Here is a 22,085-nt window from a genome sequence, read left to right on the forward strand (position 1 = left end):
CATAAACCTGACCTCAGCAAGAAGCATCTGAGCAGTGCTTGGATGGGGAATCGTAAGCAGGCATGGCAAACAGCAGCCACCTGGCTCACGTCCCAGTACTATTCCATTTGAGCAGCTCTGTTCTTTGGTGGCCACTTATAGTTGTATTTTATTTATTTAGTGCTGCTAAACCTCATCTTTATTTGTTCATGTAAATTGCCTGAGTGGCCCTGGACTTGGAAGGGAAACACATTTTCTTCCCTAACAAAGAAACAGATGATCTCACTGGCAAATGAGACACATACGGCATTGTGTTTACTTTAGAGTAAGTTCACTTATGAATCAAGCCACTTGACTTCTCAAGCTTTTTTCCCCCTTTTCTATTATGGGAAAATCTCCATCAATGAGAAGAGGATGTCCCTTCTTCACCTCACGCCATTTCCCATTCCCCTGCTGTTGGGGTTGCTGCCCTTGTTGCCATGGCAGTGCTTTTAAGTATGGTGCTAACAGGTCACACGCTGAAGAGGTCTGATCCAGCCATAATGCATGCTGAAATCAATAGGATTCGGTTCCTCCTAATGAAGGCACAAACTTACAAGACAGTCTGTCCCTTTGTGCTCAATGAAGATATAAAAGGTTTCTAAAGCCAGGCTCACACTGAAATTCAGCCAGGTTTTCAAAACTGCTGTCTAAGGGCTCAGGCCTTTTGAAAATCCAGCCCTCAGCAGAGGCTCTGGTTACCAAGCACTTAACTTCTGTTTGACTAAAGAGCCAAATTGTCTTAAGATTTTGGGTACTTGGAAATCTAGCCCTTGGATCTGCATGTACCGAATCCTAAGAAGAGCAAGGCCAATTAAACTGGCCGCGATAGGTAACGCGCAATAAGCTGCTATGCGATAATGCTTCTGGAATAGCTTTTCTTGGGGATGCTCCATCCATCGCTGTCCTCCTCTTACAGTAATTACTCCAAAAGCAAATCAAACACTCAATTCCTTGCGTTAACTCAAGAATCAGAAATGGTCATGAACTTCTGTTTCCCACATCCCAAATGAATCTAGCAACCACCAGGCAAACAGCTATTTGCAAAGGAAAAGGTGAAAAGTCTCACGGCATAAAATATTGATCCTACTGTGTTGTGTTCCCCCCCCTCCCCGAGAACCTGTCCCTTATATTCCTACAAAAAGCCACCAAGAACTGGCATTCTGGAGTGAAGGACCATTTTGTCACAAGGTTGTCATCCAGCTCTTCCCAGGAGACTCTGGCCGATTTCTGGATAATGGACAAGTGGCCACCCGTGACTTCCCATCCCGTCGAAGGCTCATCCAGCCATTTAACTCCACAACTTCTCCCAGCAACTCTGTTCAAAGTTCAGACAATCTTTTCAGTCCACAAAACATAGGGTAATTTTCCAAGTCCTTTTTCCTAAATTTTCTCTGTTGCAGCTGATACCCCTCTGACTTACAGTCAAAGGACTGCAAATAAATCAATTGAATGACAGAGTGGAAGAAATGAAAGACTCATCACTGGTTTTAGCTGCATTAAACACCTGATTTTCCAAAATGCATGAGCACAGTTACATAGGGAAGTGTTTCAAAAATAATTCTCTGCATACAGAAGACATGACCACAAACGCTCCTCCCCTAATTCATGACCTGTCGCTATGACACTCCACATAACCTCTGTTCTTAGCTGTTATTAATTAGCAGGACAGTTTTCAGCCTGGGGACTGCTGCCATGAGTGTTACCACAGCTATGAGCTAACACATTTGTAGACTCATAGTTAAATGAATTGCACATGCTACCTGGTAGTGCCATTAGAGTCCGGGGCTTTTTACAGCTTTTTTTTTTCCCCCCTTTTTCTTCTTCTTTTCAAGAACAGACTTTCTGGCAATTGTAGACCTGTTGATAAATCCATGCGAAATCTGTTCATGTGGAGGGGTGCAGAAAGGCACCCTTTTATAAGAGTTTGCACAGTTGCATACACGTTGTTATCTCTATCTATGTGCTGATTCACTTGTTTATCTGGGCTATCCCAGACACAAAAATATCTGTGAGCATACAGGAATCCCATGTTTGTTTGCAAGGCAGCACAAGAAACCTACTAGCGGAGGGGACAGGACCCACAGCTTCCCAAAGCACACAGTGCGAGCCAGCTCTCTTGAAGGTACTGAAAATATTCTGCAGAACTAAACAAACCCTAACACAAAATCTCCCCTTGCAGCTGTTGTTCTGCAACATTGGGGAGCATCCCCCCCCAAATATCTTTCTGGCAGGCAATGTTACGGTCCCTGCAATGCATCTTGCCGTCCTTTATTACGCCACAGTAGTCAACAGAAAACGTAAAGAGCAAAACTCCCTGCTCTTCTGCAGATGAGTTATGATACAACATCTCGGAGTCAGAGCTCATAACATTCCTTTTATACATCTGCATCAGCTTAAACCTATTTCTGGGGTTATCTGCGTGTTGCAGGGAGGAGCAGTGTGAAAACAGCTATGAGATACAGTTGGGTGAGTGGGGGTGAAGGGTGCCTTTCCATGGCATCACAACCAATTGTATTGTAAGTATGCATGAGCCCTGGTCAAAGCTAATGAAAGCCAACAGCCAAGTCTTCTCTACCACACAGTTCACCTACAAAATCAAAAGAGCAATCAACTGGGAACACATTCTGCTGCACTATTTCAGTTGCATGCTCCAAAAATCCTGACTGATCTTGCACTCAGGGGAAAAAGGGAAAAAAAAAAAAAAAAGGAGTAAGAAATTCCTACAACATCTGAACTGAATATATAGCTATTGGCAGCTTTTGGTTTTGTGTTTCACCCTGAGCTTTCACTGGCAGGAGACGGCAAATTCACGAGCTTTTTCCGAGGAACCCAAGAGAGGAGGGAGTCTGCTTGACAGAGTTATATCTCTGGCGAGGAGCAGTGCTGATAATCACTTTCACTGGAGATGCTGTGAAGTGCCTCATAATTCATTCCTTTTGTACAATAAATACAGGACAATTAAATCCAGCTCTCTTCGATACTATGCACAGAATTCCGGGACAATCCATCATTGCCTGCTTATGCACAACAGTGCAGAATTAACCAAAAAAAAAAAAAAAAAAAAAAAAAAAGAAAAAAGTGCAAATGTGCTTGGGTACACTGTCTCATCACATTTTCCCACAGTTACACTGATCCAAGGCTGTAACTAGACTGCACTTAAAGCCCCTTCCCTTTTAAGACTCAATTTTTATTTTCCTGCATTCATTTCCCTTTCTCACCCAGCAGGAAGATATTTTCAACACAATTGTGTTTGTATTTTGTTAATACTAGACTGGTGCCTGTGCCATACTGGACTGGTACCCAATCTCGTCTCTGCTGGCCCCTTGGTGAGACTCAATCAAGGACCTCCTTCGTTTCAGCCAAATTTTGGCAAAGCCTCCTTATTTCATTCTCTGAATCCAATGGAAGCAGATGAGGAGCTGAGAGCCTGCAGAATCCTGAACACTTAAGTTTAGTAGAAAGTAGCATTAAAATACAAGTTTTTTCCTGATCAGTGGAACCAGCAAAGTGTGTTTTCCTACGGATTCATGTTTAGAGAATGAGCTCCTTTTCCAATACCTAGTAAGGAGTGAGTCTGAGTTTACATCACAGCCTTTTCCTGAATGGGAACATTAACATTAACTTCCCCCTCTTGCCAAAGCCACCTCTTTCCAAATAAGAACATAACCATGTGAACTTCCACCTTCCATCAAATTCACGGGAAATTAGCCTATGGGTTCAAATATTCCTAGCAGAGATGCACAGAGCTAGGCTAGTCCATCTGATGGGAAACTGCAACTCGTTTCCTCCCTCACTACGCACCACCACCAAATCTCAGAGTTTTCACCTCCCTGTTGTTACACTTCTCAGCTTGTTATCATTGGCCTCTTGCAAAGCTGGCCAGAGCACTTTGGTACCCAGATCTGTGCAAGAAAGCTCTGAATATTAATATGCAGTCTCTTAAAGGCTCTTTGAGGAAATGAAACATTTTAACAGAAAGTCAGCCTAAGGCAGTAGTCCTTGTCCAGGACAAGAGCCTGTCGGGGCCTTGGTTAACATTGCCAAAGGCAACGGTCTTCAAAAAGATCTCAAACCTGACCTTTTCAAGTGAGACATTTTTGTCAGATCCAAAGAGAAGAATATAAATGAATCAGGGCCATGTAAAGCTCCGTGCCACACATGTCTGAAACCAGGCTGACAGGACTCAGTAATCTGGGGGTGAAAAGCAGTAATAGGAAACTCACAGTATTCCTGCTTGCAAGCATTTAAAAAAACCAAACCAAAACAAACTAGTTTATGCAAACTATTTCAGTCTATGAATTGTTTGCAAGCCGTCAGCTTTGCGCTATTTGCCATTCTTGGGATGCAATTAGTCATCAGCATCACTTGTCTTCTTGATACAGTGACTAAGTTTAAAAACAAAACCAAAAAGAATAACGAATAGGACAGCAACTAATGAGCAATAAAACCATGTCCACAAGCCAATATCTTTGCATTCATTAGAACACTGATATTGAAGAACAATTGCTTTCCTCCAAATTGACATAATCACACTCTTTTTATGGATGGCAAGCAGCAAAAAAATATTTTTTCATGTTATTTCTTACACAAAAGCAATTCTTCAAGATGTGTTTCCATCTCTAACCTATAAAAATGGACCTACAGATCATTTGAGAAAGCCAGATTTGTTTAATTAAATATTCTACAAGACGAAACGACTAAAGAAATGATCAAAACATTTGATGTCCTCAAGTTGTGCAATATTTACACTGCATAAATATGGCAATTTCATGTTAACCTTGTTTCCAAAGAATACGATGCTTACAGGATCCTGCTGTCCCTTTGTGCATATGCTTTTGTTTTTATGATCTCCCCTGAAATATTCTGAACCCATGGACAAGTCTCAAATCTATTAGACAGAAGAGTGGCTGTCTCCAAGACAGTCCTTTCTTACATATTTTATGAAAACAGATGGCTGGATAGAGACTCACCGATCTCTCTTGCGGAAAGAAAAGTTGCGGGGTGAGCCTATTAGGGACATCAGAGACCCATAAAGATAATATGAATGCCCTAATTAATAGACATGCCTCAGCTACAGTTCAAGTCTTATTAGACTGCTGGGAATCCAAGCAAATGACCTAAAACCATAGGAGACCAAGCATCATTAATGTTGCTGCTCATGGTAAGTGTAAGTGTCTGAGGATCAGAGCTTTAAGTCCAAACGGCTCCATGCGGACAGACCTTGAGTTTAGGTAGTTAATTCCCCCAGCCTGGGATCTCACTTACTCTGTGCATCTACTGCATCCAACACAACTAAGCCCTAGGTGGAGGTCCCTCTTGGGACTTCTCCGTGTGATGCATGTCACCATCCAAACACGGTGCAACCTTGGCTGACCTATATAAGAGTTCAGAGTTCTCATGGGCAGTACACCAGCACTTATTTCAGGTAATTTATTAAGGCTGTCCTGCAAACTGAGCTTTTAAAAAAAAAGTTCAAGGCAAAACTGGGGGGCTTTTCTGGAAGGGGAAAAAGTGGGTTCCTCCAGCCATCTTCAACCTTCAGTATAATCCAACATACATTAGTAAAACCTGCTCTTTCATTATTTAACTTTTTAATATTTTATGTTCTAGTACTTCATTTCCCATGCCCACAAACAATATTGAAGGAGTTTAAAAAAAAAAAAATTGTTACCTGTGGCCCATGGTTTGAAGGTCAGAGTTAAACACATGCTATTAGGGTCCACAGAACAGGATGAAATTCCAGGAGATCAGATGGATCAATCTAATGGTCTCTTCTGGCATTAAAAGTTTTGAGGCTATCGCCTGAGGTTTTTTTTAATTGATTGAAACAATCTTTCAAATATTTATAGCCATCTAAAATATTATTCATTTTTCTCCTTTTATAAAAAAGCAAGTGAATGTAGGTGTAAGGAAACTGATCCTGGATTCTAGTAAAATATCAAGGGGAATTTTACCAAATGTCAGTCTCCTCAAGCTGCGTGTATTTATTTAAAACATTTTGGTTAACAGCAGACTGAGGGGGCAACTTTCAGGCTAGAAGTTTTGCAAATATTTTAAGTAGAGTTTTAATTGACCCAGTTTGACATTAAAAGCACTTTTTAAACTCTTGATATTGTTAGCCATTTAAGATAAGTGGCAATAAATACAGATTAATTGTAACACATGAAATGAAATCTTCAAGCTGCGGTGGGCCGGTGAAAAGGCCCTTTGTGTGCCGGGGAGGTGGAAGATCGTGTGTTAGGGTTAGGCTAACAGAATACCCCGTCAAGCTCAGCGAGGTTTTTGGTAGCTCACGCTGTGACCAACTGCAAAGACAACAAACTTTGAGCAAAGCCAAGTGGGGTGATTGGCAGGTATTAAGAAAAACAAAAACGCTAGGAGGAAGGGCTCCCTTTTGACAGGAGCGCTGCACAGTGCAGAAGTTAAAAGCAAGCCAACACTGGAGCTTTTATTGTGTGGGAGATGATTGAACTGGGAATGTAAATTCAGGAAGACAACTTCTAAGATGCTGGTGTTTCAGGGAGATGCTGAATAAATACTACAGACTCAGTGAGTGGCCCCACAGGGGAGACTATCTGGTGAGTCTCTCCATAATACTAAAAAAACAAAACAAAAAACCCACCCACACACCTTCCTATTTTTCTCTAAGTCCTGCATGCAAAAAGACAAGTTATATCAGAAGGCTGTTTCAAAGGGTCTCCAGGTCTGAATGACTCCTCATCGACAGCACTTAAATGGATGTGGCCTGGTTGCTGCTTTAAGAGAACAGTGAAAAATCAGACACATGGTACGTCAGAACATTTTTTTGTTTGTTTTGTTTTGACTGCTTGCTTCTTCCCTTGCAAAAGGGATAACCATCCTCGATGAACAGAAATGAGAGCCTGCTCTCTTGTCAGCAGTTGCGTTTCCTTTGCACAGCTCCAGGCAGACCAGGCTTATGAATGACTGCACTTGCACCGAAGTGGCTTTCTCTCCCTCCAGCCAAGAGGTGAGGAAAGATGGAAACGCTTTACACTCCTGCACGTCTGAATCCAACTCTTCTATGCAATCACAAAGACGGACAGTTTGCTCTGAGCACTGGGGCTCACAGGGGGATCTGAACAGTGAACAAAATGGTTGGCCAGCCTTGGGCTTCAATCGTATCACACAATAGGATGCAAAAGTTGCACACTGCTACGGGGGTGTTACAGCTCCCTCTCCCACAATAAGGAAACCTAGCCCTGGATGAGCTTTCTAGGGCTGGTGGCAGAGTGCTTTTTTCCCCTGGAGTCCACGCCAAGATGCTCTCCAAGGCATGATGGAAAGCAATCCTGCATCAGTCTTCTGCTCGCAATTTTTCCTCAGGACTAATAAGGCTCTGCCATTGGCAGCAACGCAAAACATTGCTCAGGGAGCTCTTAGTACACTGAGCAGCTTGCTGAAGGTCAGGTAGAGGTAAGGACAAAACACCCTGAATTCTTGACTCCTGCTCTCAGGGTTCAATTAATCCCACTCATCTGAAAGTCAGGCATCTGTTGGAGGCCAGTTTTCTAGGTTTCCTCTGTAGTCAGTAGAAAGATGTCTCCAGAGGGCAATTCCTTCCATCTTAAAATATGCATCTGAGATAAGTGGGAGGATTTGTCCTCTGGGGGTTTGAAAGGAACCTGATGATCTTACACAGAAGATGCACTGAACTTTCAGACACCTACAGTTCAAGAGGAGAGTCCCACCCCAACAGTTATCACTGTTACCAAGATACTAGATACATAATTTTCAATCTCAAGGCGGGGGGGGAGGAATTAAGAACTAACTCTGGCTAGGCTTTTCTGATCCCCATCTGTATTTTGCTCTGGAAGGGTTTCAAGTACTGTCCTCATCACAATGTTTTCTGAGCATCTTCTCCAACTGCTAAGTGACAACCATCCCCTTGTCCAATAAGCTAATGTTGCAAAACTGCTTTCCTCCAGGTCATGCTTTACTCTTTCCTGTTTCTTAATTTTGTTCCCCATTGCCAGTGAGCTGTTTCAGCTCTCAAGGGAATGACCTTCGTTCTGGGGAAAGCGTTCCTGAACCCTGCACACAGGAATGCTGCCCCAGGCTGCCTCCTGGACTCATAGGAGTTTCTGATGCTCTTTTCACCTTTGCTACTTAAGAACATTTTTGGACATGGTTGATGGCACACTTGGCCAATTAGCAGTCGTGAGGCTGCACAGTTTGAGTGCCCATGACTCATTAGGTTTATAGAGAGTCCTGGAGCCATGCCTCAGTCACATTTACAAACCTGCTCCCTGATATTGCTCTGGCCTTGAGAATGAACAACTCATTAGAGGGCAGCCCAGAGGTAACACGTGGCTCCTGAGATACTCTAGATAACTACTCTAAACATCATCGTTCTGTTCAAACCATGCCATGACTGATATATGTACTACACACTACATCCTCCCGCATGCAGAGGAACCAATAACGTGCAGTTGTCTATGGAGATGCGTCTCACCTCCCTCTCCCATATGGATTTTCTGAGATCTAATAAAAGTTGAGCTCATGCTGTGCTCTTTCAGTGGATGCGCTATGAATTTCTTTTTCTTCTATCCAATCACTTATTTTCATGAAGCATGCAAGAACTTATTATCTTGGAGACTATAGCCATCTGTCAAGTTTGGTTATAATCAGCCAACAGATGAAAAATTTACGAGGGGGAAAGACATATTCACACACACCTATATACACATACGCATACTCACAAACACTGTGATTGCTTAAGCCTCATTTCCTTAGGAAACCAGATTAAAAATAGCATTGATGTCAATAATGAAGTCTTTATTTCTTTGGCAGATTTCTGTTCCTTTTAAACCAATCCTCCCAGTGAGAGGTACTGCAAAATTTTCAACTGGAACCAGACCAGATCGCTAAGTGATAAGAACCTCACAGCAGTTTCACTGTACCTCAAACACCTCAAGAAAAAACGCAAAGTGAATGTGAATTCTGTATAAATACTGAAAACTGGTGCCGAATTTCATACCGAGTTAACCCAGTGGTGGCATTTGATTTTTCTCTCCATTTACCTTCAGTGTATAAATACAATTTTAAAAAGTTTGCAAACCTCAGTATTTAAGGTATTTCCCATCATAAAGTACAGAAAAATACTAAAAATACTCAAGTTATTATTTTAGATACAAGTCACATAGGTTTCAGTCTTGCAACATTATTCCAGGAAAATGATGGAGATTTCACTTTTCTGCCAGGGATAGATCCAAAGCTGAACTCCCCCAAATTGTTGTGTTTAGATTAAAAAAGTGTTCGGAAGTTCTCTGGCAGAATAATTTTCAGCTGATGAATAACAGTTTATTGAAATCAAAGCATTTGGTAGGTCTCATTGAATACCTCTTGAAAAACAGAAGTTCCAAGACGGATTCATCTGGCTTTTTGCTTATTCATCTGCCTCCCCTTTCCCACTGTGCCTGGAAGTCCATAGGAGTAAAGCCTGGTAGTTCTGAAATCATGTTTTGCCATGTTTCAGTTCACAACTCTTTAGCAAACTTGTCTACCAAGAGCTAGACCTCTGGGGCTACCCACCTCCAAGCCAGTCACCTGTGGGCTTCCAGCAGCCACAGCTCTGGAGCTTCTACCAAAAGCAGCACCCCAGTACCAGCGCACCAGTGTTCTCCATTTTTGCTAATAATTCCTGTATTTTCCGATTTTGTTACTAATCTTTTTAAAAAACAATTTGAAACAGCAACATTTTCCACAGATTGGAGTTGCTTCTCGCTCCCCATCAGTCAAGTCCAGACTCAGGGTTTCATTAGGTCTATTGCACAGAGCAGAAAGGGAGCCAAGATTCAGGCATGAACCCGAACTTTTTTCAATTTCAGACAGCAGCTTAGCTATTGGACTTGGGTTTGAGCCCAGTTTTAGTTGCCACCAGAGCAATTTTGTCCAACAGACCTCTCTTCCTTTCTACAGGCCTCTATAAAATGGTTGAACAGTGGCAGAGTTTGTGTTTCGAATGTCTAAGAGAGGTGAATAACTAAAGTTTATGACATCTCTTCTTGCTGGCTGGAGCTCTAATTATTTCCCTTCTGCCTCTCTAAGTAATTCTATCTTCACTTTACATTTCTGATATTTAAATATTTTTTTTGGGCAGAGGTATATTGTGCACACGTTTTCTTTTCCTTGACACATCTCTTCTGATCTACCAGAGAAAATAACAATGGAACTGGGATTTAATAGGCTTATAAAGAGGGTATTGAAGTTTTCCAATAATGTGAAAGTAGCAGCCTAGATTAAAGAACTGGAATGACAAATAAATGTTGCCTCATCCAGGTGCGCACGCCAGTCACCTTGATGTCAGTTGCAGAACTACCATTAATTCAGTGAGAATAGGATCTGATCCCAAATCCATAAATCCTTTCTCAGCAAGTTTGCTCTGATGGTATTCCTGGCATAACCATGACCAAGAAAACCTGGAACTCTCACAAGAACGCCCAGTTTAATGAGATTTCCAGTTCCAATTTCCATACCAGTAAAAATCCTCAAGAAATCCACATAAATTAGAGCCAGGCTTTTTAAAGCTTTCAGTTTCACATCTACTTTTGCAAAACAACAAACTCTAGCCAGCAGTCGTGCCCCGTCTTTCCAGTGCATCAAGAAGATCACTGGCTCCTCTCCACATGCAGTCCTCCTGCAACTTGACCCTAAAACTGGTCAGAAATGGCTTGAACCCATAGGAGACCAACACCATGAGGAGTACAAACTGGTTCCTTGCTCTACTAAATTCCTCCCCCAGCTCCTGCTCTCACAGCCTGAGGCTCTGACAGCAGAGCTGCAGGGGATACAGCTATGGTGGTCTAGGATGCCTTGGGACATCCATGCTCCTCCACTTGGATGCGGGGTACCCAAGTACACTTGCGTGAGGAGACATTTTTAATCACCGCAGCTGGCACACAAAGGTATCCCAGCTGAGACAAGATCCTTGGATCCTTTGCAATCTGTATCCTGTTTGCCTTTTCACACAAGCATCCCACAGAAACCTCAGTGTTAGAGGAACATTGCCAGTCTTTGGGTTCTCTCATTGCCCTTTTAAAAATCTTCCCAATAGCACTGTTAAAGCTGGTTGGGAATTTTCTGATGAGACAGTTTTGGGATGGAAAGTGATGAATTGTCTGGCATCCATACATTGATTTCAACACCCCCATTATGAAATCTAGAGTTATATGGGACCTCTGCCTGGTCTCCTGAGAGCTTACAGGGTGGCCTGTGGATCCACAGCAAGTTCTTGTGTGTGTGTGTGTGGGTGAAAGTATTTCATCCCATGTTTAAGGCCATTCCTGTTCAGCAGAGTGCTTAAGCCTGGGTGTAAATCTCTCATGATTCTTTGCAGTTCTGAAAAGAGAAAATTCACTGAATTATGTCTACATTTTTACATCTCAAATGTTAAAGAGAAATACAGCAAGGGCATAGCCAAAATCTCTATATTATAGGACAGGAGGGGCCAATATAGCTTTCTTTTCTTAGAGAACAGGCAGGCAGAATTAGACTTATACAGTAGAACTTGGCACAGGCTTAATAATAAATACGATATGAAAATGTCAGGGACCCAGAGGAGCTGACATTAATGTATGCGTTTCTTTAAACCAAAATCCTACTGTGTACAGGCAACTTTCCCCATTCATCACAGGAAGAATTACACCAGAGATGGTAAACGCATACACTGCGGTTTGCAAGGCCCATTTTACTTGCTTTTAACATTTACTTGAATACCTGCAACTAGCAAACATAAAGGCCTGCATTTGGGGCTGTACCCTCCTTCAGCAGAGCAACGATGAAAGCAACGGTGAGAAGTGGCCAGGCAGGACTCCCTGTTGAGCACGACGAATTCTCCACCAGACCACCAAAGGGAGCCCAGGGCTTGTCCAGCTTCCATCGACAGTTTAGGTGGTGACACACCAGGAGAAAAAGCAAAGTGCAAACCCAATCACACAAATCTGTTCTTTCACTTGCTATGTCTCTTGCCTTCCTTGGTTGGTATAGGTGACAGCAGCCTCAAGATAGCTCTCACCATTGCATATGCTATACTGTGTTTCTACAATTAATATTCTTTTATACAACAGGAGTTTTTCTTAAATCAGAATTACAGGAATCAGCCTTAAGAACAGTAGTTCCCTTTTCACAATAGGGTAGTGCAGGCAGGTTTATTTTGGCCTCTCTAACTTAAACACTCTCTCTTTGCCGATTTAAGCTTCAGGTAAAAAGCAAATATTCAGGGGCTTCCAAACCTCCATATCATACAAGATCAATGTACATAAAAAAAGTTCCTCCGTTTTTTTTTTTTTTTTTTATTTTAAAAGGCTACAGGCTGGATTTGCACTTGGAACAAGCTTTTCCCCAGTGGAGTATCTCCTGATTTACAACAGAGTGTCTAAAAAGAGAATCAGGCGTTGCCTGTTTAATGCAGACTTTTAAATGAATCAATTACATGGTTTTGGTCAAAATTAGCATGCAAGTCTATTTTTAAAAGCAAAATGATACTTTGCCTTAAAAACTAATAGTAAAAGAAGTCCATACACAAAAACAGGCCGACCTCACTATAAGCATCTGGATGCCCAAATAAACATGAGCAGAGGGAATTCTAGCATCTGCAAACTGTTAATTCACCCTTTTCTTCTCTTTTGTAGACTTGCCAAGTTCAATCTCCTGGTCGCCAACTTCTTGCTCCACTGAGACAACCCATTGACGAACTGCACTAGTGATGTCAATAGCACCACTAATCAGGGTTGGACCCAGACGCCTGACCCGGGGGATAAAGTCTCTTTATATTCCAGCCTGCAAGTGTTTTCTTTTCTTTTTTTTTTCCCCCTTCCTTTTTTTCTTTTATGCTCTACAAAGGATCCAAGACAAAGAATGGAAATGGGAAAGAACTACACAATCCTGGAAGACGGAGGACCGGACTTCCAATGCGAGGCTGAGTTGGTTCCCAGCGGCACAACAGCGGGTGTAACTTCGTGCCCGACTTGCATGCAACGTTGCATCAGTTGGGACTGCAATTTGCATATTCAACATCTGTAAATCCCCAGCCCTCAGTGTGCAGTTGGATGGGGGCCTCAAGGCATTTCCCTTTTGAAAAAACACTTTCAAGTAACATATGTGAACCTGAGTGCCAGATCTGGTGGCAGGTGCTAATGGCTTTCACAAAGGCTCTCTGGATTTTAATTACTTGCGTTTAAGCTGCATATAGTACCCATCACTTCCTTTCCTTTCCCAGACTACCGAGTAGAAATATGGTTTCCAGTAACAAAAAAAATCCCACCTCCACCTCCCCCCATCTTCCCACTCTACCCAAATTCAACAGCCATCATGTTCCACCTCAGTTGTGGTCACCTTTTTAGCTGTGGATGAAGCATGTTCAAGACGGCTACATCATCTGGGTGTCTCCCCAGGTGCTCTTTAGTTTTTGGAGAAAAATAAGCACATCTTAGTGGTGATCAAGACCACACAAGACCTGAGTCACCTTCAACATGTCTGTCACTCCCTACTCACTCCAGAAGTTGAAGGGTGAGCCTGTTCCTATCTTTGTTATTTCCAGTATCTAAAATGATGTGTGCTGAAATTCCCCTTGGGAATCCTTTGTAGCGAGGACAAAAGGGAAAGAGCTGGAGCTGAGGACTAGGAAGAGGTTTTATATTCTCACTGTGCTCTCACACCAACCCCATCCTATAGAAAAGTTGCACAATAATCTCTTTCCCTAGTGAAAACACAATGCAACCCACTTCTGAGACCCATTATGAAGAACCACCAGATAACACTTACAAAAAACTTTGGAAACAATATGTAACATTATTGTTTGAGAGGTTGGACTAGATGACCTTTAAAGGGCCCTTCCAACCCAAACTATTCTGTGATTCTATGATTATTAACAGTCTAATTTATGATGATCAGAATCATTACTGATGACGCTGCCTGCCCGATGCTGGCTGAGAAAACTCTGCAGGATGGGGAGGGAATTCACCGGCTCTGAGCATAGAAATATTCAAAATCTACTTCTGCTGTTCCTGCTCTGGGACAATTTCCTCTGCTTTCATGGGAGCACACAGACATCTACAACAGAGCCTGTATCTTTTTTTCTTGCAGAACATTGCAGAAATTTAAACCTAATCCATCAACAAGTAGGTACCTAACCTCAGCCACCCAAGCCTACAGCTGAGCAAAAGAGGTCTGACTTTCACACGCATCGATCCCTGTTAACACACGCTGACTTCATCAGGAGCTGCGGTCACCAGCCCGCTGTGGCTTCCACCACACCATGGACAACAGCCCAGGTATTTTTCTGACCTCTCAGATGCAGGGGACTGCCTGGACCTGGTGGGGTGGGAAAACACGTGCTTTCCTCCACCGCAGGACTGTGGTCCAGAAACAGTTTGATCCCCCTCTTGCTGTGGGAGATGCTATGGTACTTGCATTTCAACTCTCTCTCTCAGCACTAAAAGAATATTCTCCATGATATATTTATTATTTAACCAAAACCACTGTCTTAAAGCCTACTGATTTGGCTGCTAATAAACATCGTGAACCAGAGCAGCACCCAAATTTCTGAAGCAGTAAATCCAGCTCTCAGCTACAAAACTGACAGCTCTCATAAAAGAAAGAAAGAAAGAAAGAAATGCAAGTAAGTAAAACATCCTAAGGAAATTATCGTTCAAATTAACTGCAGACATAAATTTATCCATCTGTTATCATAAGTGTTACTTCAAAATTATTTGCCCATAAAAATGAAATAAACCAGAGTGATTTTTTTCTTAAACATTGACTTCATGTGTATAGTCTTAGTTGCCAAAATATTAACTCTTTTTAACAGCCCATGTGCTCTTGGCTGCGTCTCTTGACTGAAAATGGACCTTTATAAATTGCCTGTATATATCAGGTCTAAGGCACTTCACTGTCATTATGGATCAATAATTCCTAGCAATCCAGGCTGAATTTTCAAAACACAAAACCCAAGCAAACCCCCAGATTTTACTTGAAAGTACTCTATTTAGCTACCTTTATTCATTCAAAGGGAAAAATTACCATGCCTGTTACCTGAAAAATATAATTTAACTGCACAAACAATAAATGCTGTTTCATTACTAGAATATAGTTACTATGAATATAGGTACGGTGAGATTTTCACATTAAGTCTGAATATGGTAAAACCTGGCAGAAGAAGAATGAAGTGTACAGAGCTGGGTATAGAGCTGCGTCCCATTTTACCCAAAGCCTGTATTTTTCTTGGAGAGGAGAAAGAAATGAAAGTAGAAAGAATAAATGGCTATTTTCATGTCTACATGTTTTATAAAGGAATAAATTAAAAGTCTGAACTGCTACAATGCATTTAAATTGTGAGTAATGCCATGGAAGGCAGGGAAGGGGGAAATCTATTGAAAAGTCCATTTTTTATCTTTAAAAATGGCAGAAAACTGAAAAGCTCTATTTAGAATTGTGTAATCTTTTTGTTTTAATGCTTTTGACTGGAACAACAACAACAACAAAAAAATCTTTCAACAGCATAAAAACGCTTTGCTTCACTTTGTGGATCTAAAAACTGTTTTATCTCAGCTTGCCTGGATATTCAAATGCCTGTCCCCTTACCACTCCTTTGTCCCCAGGACTGGTCTGTTCGATGTTTCACAGCCTCATGCTCAGTTACGGATCAGACTGAACCACCTCTCCTACGATGCACCACGAGGTCTTTGCAGCTCAGCTCTAAATGGCAGATAGCAAAACAGCTTAACTGGGAATGCCAGTTTACAGAGGAGAACAACAACCAAGCACTTGGGATTTTGATCAATGTCTGCAAGAAGTGGACTTTCTTTTTCAGAAACAAACAGAAAAATTCTGTTTTCCCCAAATGCCCAGTTTTCTACCAAAAAACTATCAGCTGAAAGACTTTGATCAGCCTTCATTTAAAAGCAAGGCAGGATGAAGAAGGTAGAATTCTATGTATAAAATAGCTAATAACACACCATAAACATGCACAGGCAACTAAATTAATTGCCTACTATATTCCAATCAGCCCAATGGCCACAGCTTTACTGGGAAATAAGCATTCTTCAGAAAAACAGCAGTGCTTTTCCCAGGGTGACTCCTGCTGTACCCGAGTGGCACTCTGCACCAATTCCCACACAACCGTTATCTCTTGCACCTTTCCTTGGCTTTGATCCTCTTCCATCTGAAACCAGTGGGGACGTTTCCAGTGGTGACCTGACCTGCCAGATCGGTGGGACCAGGGCGTGGGATCTTGTCTTATGTGAAGGTTATTTGGACCTGGTGAGAGGAGTTGCCATGTCTCCCTCCACCTGCACTCCCCTCCAGCCGCATGTTTTCATCCAGCCAGGTGGGAATTCAGCTTACGCTGGATGAGCTACGGTTTTTCTGATGGTACAGCACATTTTTTTGTTACGGGGACAGGGCTTTACACTCTACCATGTTTCAACCCAGAAGGGATTTCTGCCAGTCCAAACCCACAACACCGACCACACTTCCTGCTGACAGACACCGGCATCCTCCAGTTCAGTAGTGCTGAGCTGCTGCACCACCAGGCAGCCAGGATATCATCATCTTGTTTTACAGCTGAAGCCAGCCATGGTTTTCATCCTGTAAACTACTGCTTTTGGTCATGGTCACCCCTATGTGTAGTTTGGGTTTTTTGTTGGTTTTTTTGTTTTATTTTTTGGGGGGGTTCTAAACAACTACACATACTCCTGGAAGAGTCTATAAAATGTCTTGCTGCTGCAGTCATTGAGAAGATTACGCTGAACCAAACCAGACTGTAATTTGCAAAAAGACATCTGCATGGTGTCTCCTGGCTTAGTCAAGCTCATTATACTAATTCAGTGTTAGACACTACTGAACTACCCATCCATGGCACTGGGATCTTAAATCAAGCTGAGGACAGTGCCCCGACAGAGGAACAGAGCTTCAATTGCTACATGCAGCTGTACAAAACCCAAGTAAACCTAACTACGGCAGTTTCCACGAGGTATGGCTCCCCGTGGAGAGGCCACCAGAGGAACCAGTCAGGGCTTTGCCTTGGGAGGGCTGTTTTCAGGGTAGGACCCTGTCCCCAAGCCCCTCGGCTCCAGTTACACCTGTGAGTTACAGGATGCCACCGATTGCGCAGGGCTTGGGACTCCCTCCTACAGCAGCCCCGGTCCGTAACATGGCGTTTGCTGAAGTTTTTCCAAGGTGCTTTTCTCATAACAGGCTTATTTTCTTATTTAGGAAAATACGTATTTTCCTAATTTTATTTGCCCACACAGTTTTATCCAATTCTTCCCTTCCCAGAAACTATGATGGAGATTATGAAATTTGGAAACCAATTCATAATATACATATGTAATTAAATTATTATTCATTCATTATTTCCAATATCTTAAAAATAAATGGATTAATGCAGAGATCATGCTTAGCATAAGAACCATACCTTCTGGAGTACATTATCCAGAACATTTTTTTCAAATTATTTCCCCTCCATCATGTTAGTCTTAAATGTGCAGAATCTTAAATGAAGTGAAATAACTTTTGCACTGTTCTGAGAGCAAATGCACTCCTTCAGACTCTATCATGCCTGTCCTAACCAAAGGTGCATTCCTAAAATATTGCACTTCAGAATTCATGGGAATATGTGAAAGCCTCAACTTTCATCAAAAACACCCTTCATTTTTATAAAAAGCAAAACCAAACCCTCAAGGTTTTAGAAAACAATTTGAATTCATGACCCAAACACATACCAAAAAAAAACCCTAAAATTTGAGAAGTAGGTATAAGAATACAAAATGCATCAATAAAAGCCACTCTTATAATTCAGTGCGTGAAAAAAAACAAACAACCCAACAAAAACCTTCAGGAGAAAAACTGCATTTGAATCATAAGAGAAAATGAACTTGCTTGCATTTCGGCCACATAAAAGTTTTGGCATTGAAAAATTAATAATTTTCTCAGTACTTATGGCACAAAGAAAAAAACACCCTAGAGAAGAGAGGAGGAATTAATTGTACTTTAAGTAGGGATGGCCTGCAGGGATGGCCCGCTTTAGTGAGAAAGGCCAAAGGGATGCTGGAACAAAGAACCCAAAACAAAAAGCTTTCCTCAGCATCTCCCGCACTCCGGTTTTCAATAAATCCGGCTGCATGTGTCTGTCCTGTCCTGCTACAGTCAGTGCTGGGAAAAAGAAATAACAGAGCAACAAAGGCTGTTTTCCACATCGCCAAAAATGGAGAGTAAAGGACAAAATGAGCCTTGCTTTTTATGAGCCAGCTTTCCCAAGTGATGCTGCCCAGGAGTTTCAGGTAGATGCTCTCCTATAGGGATGGGGAATGAAAGGTCAAACCTCCCACAACTTAGACATGACTTTCTATAGAAAGCAATGTGTAATTAGTAACCATTTGCTTAATTTCATTTCTATTATTAGCACATACAAATAGCTGCAGTGGATTGGATCCATCACCCATCTAGTCCAAGATCCTATCTCAAGCCGTGGTCTGTAACTGATGCCCAGGAAAAGTGTGTACAGAGCAGGGCAAGTGGGCAATGATGCCATTTATCCTCCCAGTTCCAGTATATACTGGTTAAGGGACTTCCAAAACTGGAGACTACATCAAAACCATCATGTTCAATAATCTCTGATAAACCTCGCTCCATGGGTTAGACAAGCGGTTTTTTATGAATCCCTGTCCAATTATGAACCACCATGATATATTTTCCTCCTGTAAAAACAGTTAAGCAAAACTCCTTGGACAGAAACATCAGGCAAGCTTGAGATTAAATAAGCTTGGGAAAATTCAGTCTGGATACACTCAAAAAAATGAATACATCAAAATGCATGTATCCCTGCTAAACCTCGCAGTCTTTAATCAAAATTCCCACCGAAGTGAGCAGTGAAAGGTGAGCTGTTGCCAAAGTTCATAGCGAGAGCCATGGGATGAGAAGCAAAGTTCTGTCAAAAATGAGAAATTGTCAAGGAGAGGGAGCAGGAAGAGCAGATCGGTTCTCGGCATGACAATCTCAGGCTGCCTTGAAGTCAAGGGAGCTCAAAGAGCCACTTAAGCCAGTGCTCAAGATTCTGCTGAACTGGGGCCTGAACAGTTATTATTTATACTCTTATCACACAGAAATGTGAATTCCAGGGGTGGGGGGGGAGGGAGAGAAAGGACAGTAGCACGTACTGTCGCAGGCTTACAGAAGTACTATAGACATCTTTGTTCTGCAGACTTCAAGGAGAGAATTTAAACAGGCAGAGGGACACATTGGATTTTTACTTAATGATTTAAAATGCTGGTATTTAGCTACACACGTAACTCATGCACTTGTGCAAGGTCCAAAACCAGCCAGTCTGCACAGACACACCACCAAAGTAGCTAAGTCACCCATTGAGAAAGTCTAGCTACAGCAACCCCAAAGGGTTTGAAACCCCAGGCCAGCACCCTGAGCCATGCACATGTGCCTATGCCACAGCAAGGTTTGTATTCCCACAGTCACTGCCATCAGTACCTGGGCTTACAGATTCAAAGGCACTTCAACCATCTCCCACACCTGCGACCACAAACACAACCGCGGTGTGAACATAACCCAAGCAGCCCACAGGTTGGGCTGGGAAGGGAACAAACACAACAATGTGAAAAGCTTCACATTTCTACAATCTGATAGGAAGCAAAGGAGTACAGCCTGTCCACAGCTCGGCTGGACACAGACCCACCTCCTACACCAACTCACTACATTTTAGAAGCAAGTATAGACAAACAAAAGCCTTTCTGCTTCAAAGGGAAGTCCCCTAAGAAATCTTCCTGCAGGACCAGAGACAAAATCCTGAAGCATTCAAACCACTTTACTCCCAATCACAGTAGCCGAGTAAAACAGAAAAATTCATGCCATACCTGCTCCAAAGGCAAAGAAGAAGCTCTTGTCTGTATTCTCCCTTAAAAGTGCCATCACTCTCTTCCCCATCCTCTCATTCCTCTTGTAGATGAGCTCCTGTCTGAAGTAGCTGTCTATCTCCTGAGCCGTTACCTGCTCATGGGGTGGGAGTGTTGTGTTGATGAAGTTAGGGACCTGAAATGGAGAGAGAGACTGTAGTTCAGGTGACAGTGGTTACACAATCCCCCAAACCCTGGATGTTTTAATCTACCCTTATTTAAACCACCTGAGCATCACTATCATACAAAAAAAACCACTAGAGGATGAGAGCTTGTAGGGTTACTGGGAACTCTACAAAGAAAAAACAAATCACCAACCAACACACTTTTTTTTTTTAAAGTGAAACTAGTATTTTACTAAATGAAACTTCAGTCCATTTTGACTTTTCTCTGTTCCTTCAGCAGAATGTAGTTTTAGGCGTTACACTTGGGTGAGTAACTAAAGCCTTTATTCTCTGCTTGTTCAACACAGTTCATTGGCTATTTAATACCAGAACAAGTCCTGTAATCTGTTCTCAGCCAAGGTCACCATGAACTTGAATAAGGACTGCAAGATTTGGCATGTATATGCTCCTTTTTAATAACCTAACAGTTAAAAAAGTAGGAAAGGTTAGCAAATCCAGACATAGGAAGATGTAAATGGGGTAAATCCCCTCATCTTTCTTGCAGCTTTAGATGCTGTTAGGTCTCACCAGAGAAGACCATGCGTTGCAACACATAAATCCCTGGAACATTCCTGGTATTTCCGAGGAAAGGATTTCCACAAGAACTGCTCCTTCAGTCCCTGTTTTTGTGAGGAGAGACGTTCATAGGCATAGAAGAAAGGTTGAAACCCCAAGGACTGTGTGAGTCAGGGCAGCAGACCCAGGAATGAGCCAAGACCCAAGCTATAACGGACAGACAAGACAGAAGCCTCTGATTATTAGGACAGGCAACTCGCTTTGATGCGGTGAGAGTCCAAGGTCTACCTTGAGAGTTTGGGAGCCTAGGGGTCCTGCAGCAAGAAGTGTTGTAAGTGGGCAGTGTTTGATGACTGCTAAGAGGACCCAGGCACCTTCCAGCAATTTTCAGTGCCTCACTATTGGAAAGTAGCTTAAGCTGCAAAACCCAGATTCAGAATTCTGAGTCCCTGGGTACGTGTAAAGCTGCCAGGATTTCCAGTGTTAATCTGAGTCAGTGGTAATGATATTGCATGCACAGCCCATAAGGGAAACATCCCTCACTCACTGTGCTGAAATACTTGATGTGAGGACTCTGTTACTTTGGTTAATTCTTTCTCTGGTTTTCTACTATACCAAATTCCTGTACTCATTTTCTAAAACTTGCCTTTAGTCTTTGTTTTTCAGCCCACCTCTTACCCTCCCACTTGGCCACATGATTTTATCACAACAATTTTTGTCTCTTCCCACCCTCTTCACTCATAATGCCTCTCCAAAAGCTTTTAGCAAGTCTTAGGGAAAGAACTAATTTCCATCTTCCCAGTGGCTCTCCTTAAAGCTTTTTCATTGCAGCCTCATCTACAGTTCTCCTAACGTGTGGGGGACCGAGCAGCAGAGATTTCTCACCATGCATTATGCAGAAGGACAAGTCTAGCTAGGCCTTGCTCTGGATTCCCACCAAAGGCTGTACCCAGCTGGGTGAGACAGAAATGGGCACCACATCTCCTGAGCTGGGGAATCCCACGTGGCTGGAGATAATACTGCTGCTGACAGCGACCTGCCCCGGCCTATTGGGCCACGCAGACCAGCTGGACCTTTGGTTTTCCAAATGACTTCTCAACCTGCTTTGCCAAATCACCGTACTTCTCACAGCGTGTCCCTCCTTAAGGGTTCAATTGCACTACCCTGAGTCATTCCTTCCTCCGGGCTTTCCAGCTGGCTTCACCAGCATATCTTGTGAACTCCTCAGAGCATGCAAGTACTTTGCACCTTGTTCTCAGTTTAGCCCTTTGCCAGCACTCAACAAATAATAAGGCCCATTAAGCCAGACCTATCAGAGACACCAGTTTCCTGTTAATACAGAAAGAAGCTGCCTCAATGTCTGGCAAGAATGTGCATTTGTCTCAAAGGGATGCAGGAGCAGCCTGCCGGCGTTGGAGGGGTAAAATGCTGCTGGCTACAGGAGCAAAGGATGTAGTGGCTT

General features: G+C 42.5%; 1 protein-coding gene across 1 annotated transcript in view; it reads right to left on the reverse strand.

The window, feature by feature from the left end:
- TRABD2B (TraB domain containing 2B) overlaps positions 1 to 22,085 on the reverse strand; it is a 297,481-nt gene that overhangs the window by 96,052 nt on the left and 179,344 nt on the right. The window contains exon 4 of the mRNA XM_050900913.1: positions 19,905 to 20,079. Coding sequence (XP_050756870.1) covers positions 19,905 to 20,079 — 175 coding nt within the window. The remainder of the gene's footprint in view (positions 1 to 19,904; positions 20,080 to 22,085) is intronic.

Source organism: Gymnogyps californianus, chromosome 8 (assembly GCF_018139145.2).
Source record: "Gymnogyps californianus isolate 813 chromosome 8, ASM1813914v2, whole genome shotgun sequence".
In the NCBI taxonomy this organism is placed as follows: domain Eukaryota; kingdom Metazoa; phylum Chordata; class Aves; order Accipitriformes; family Cathartidae; genus Gymnogyps; species Gymnogyps californianus.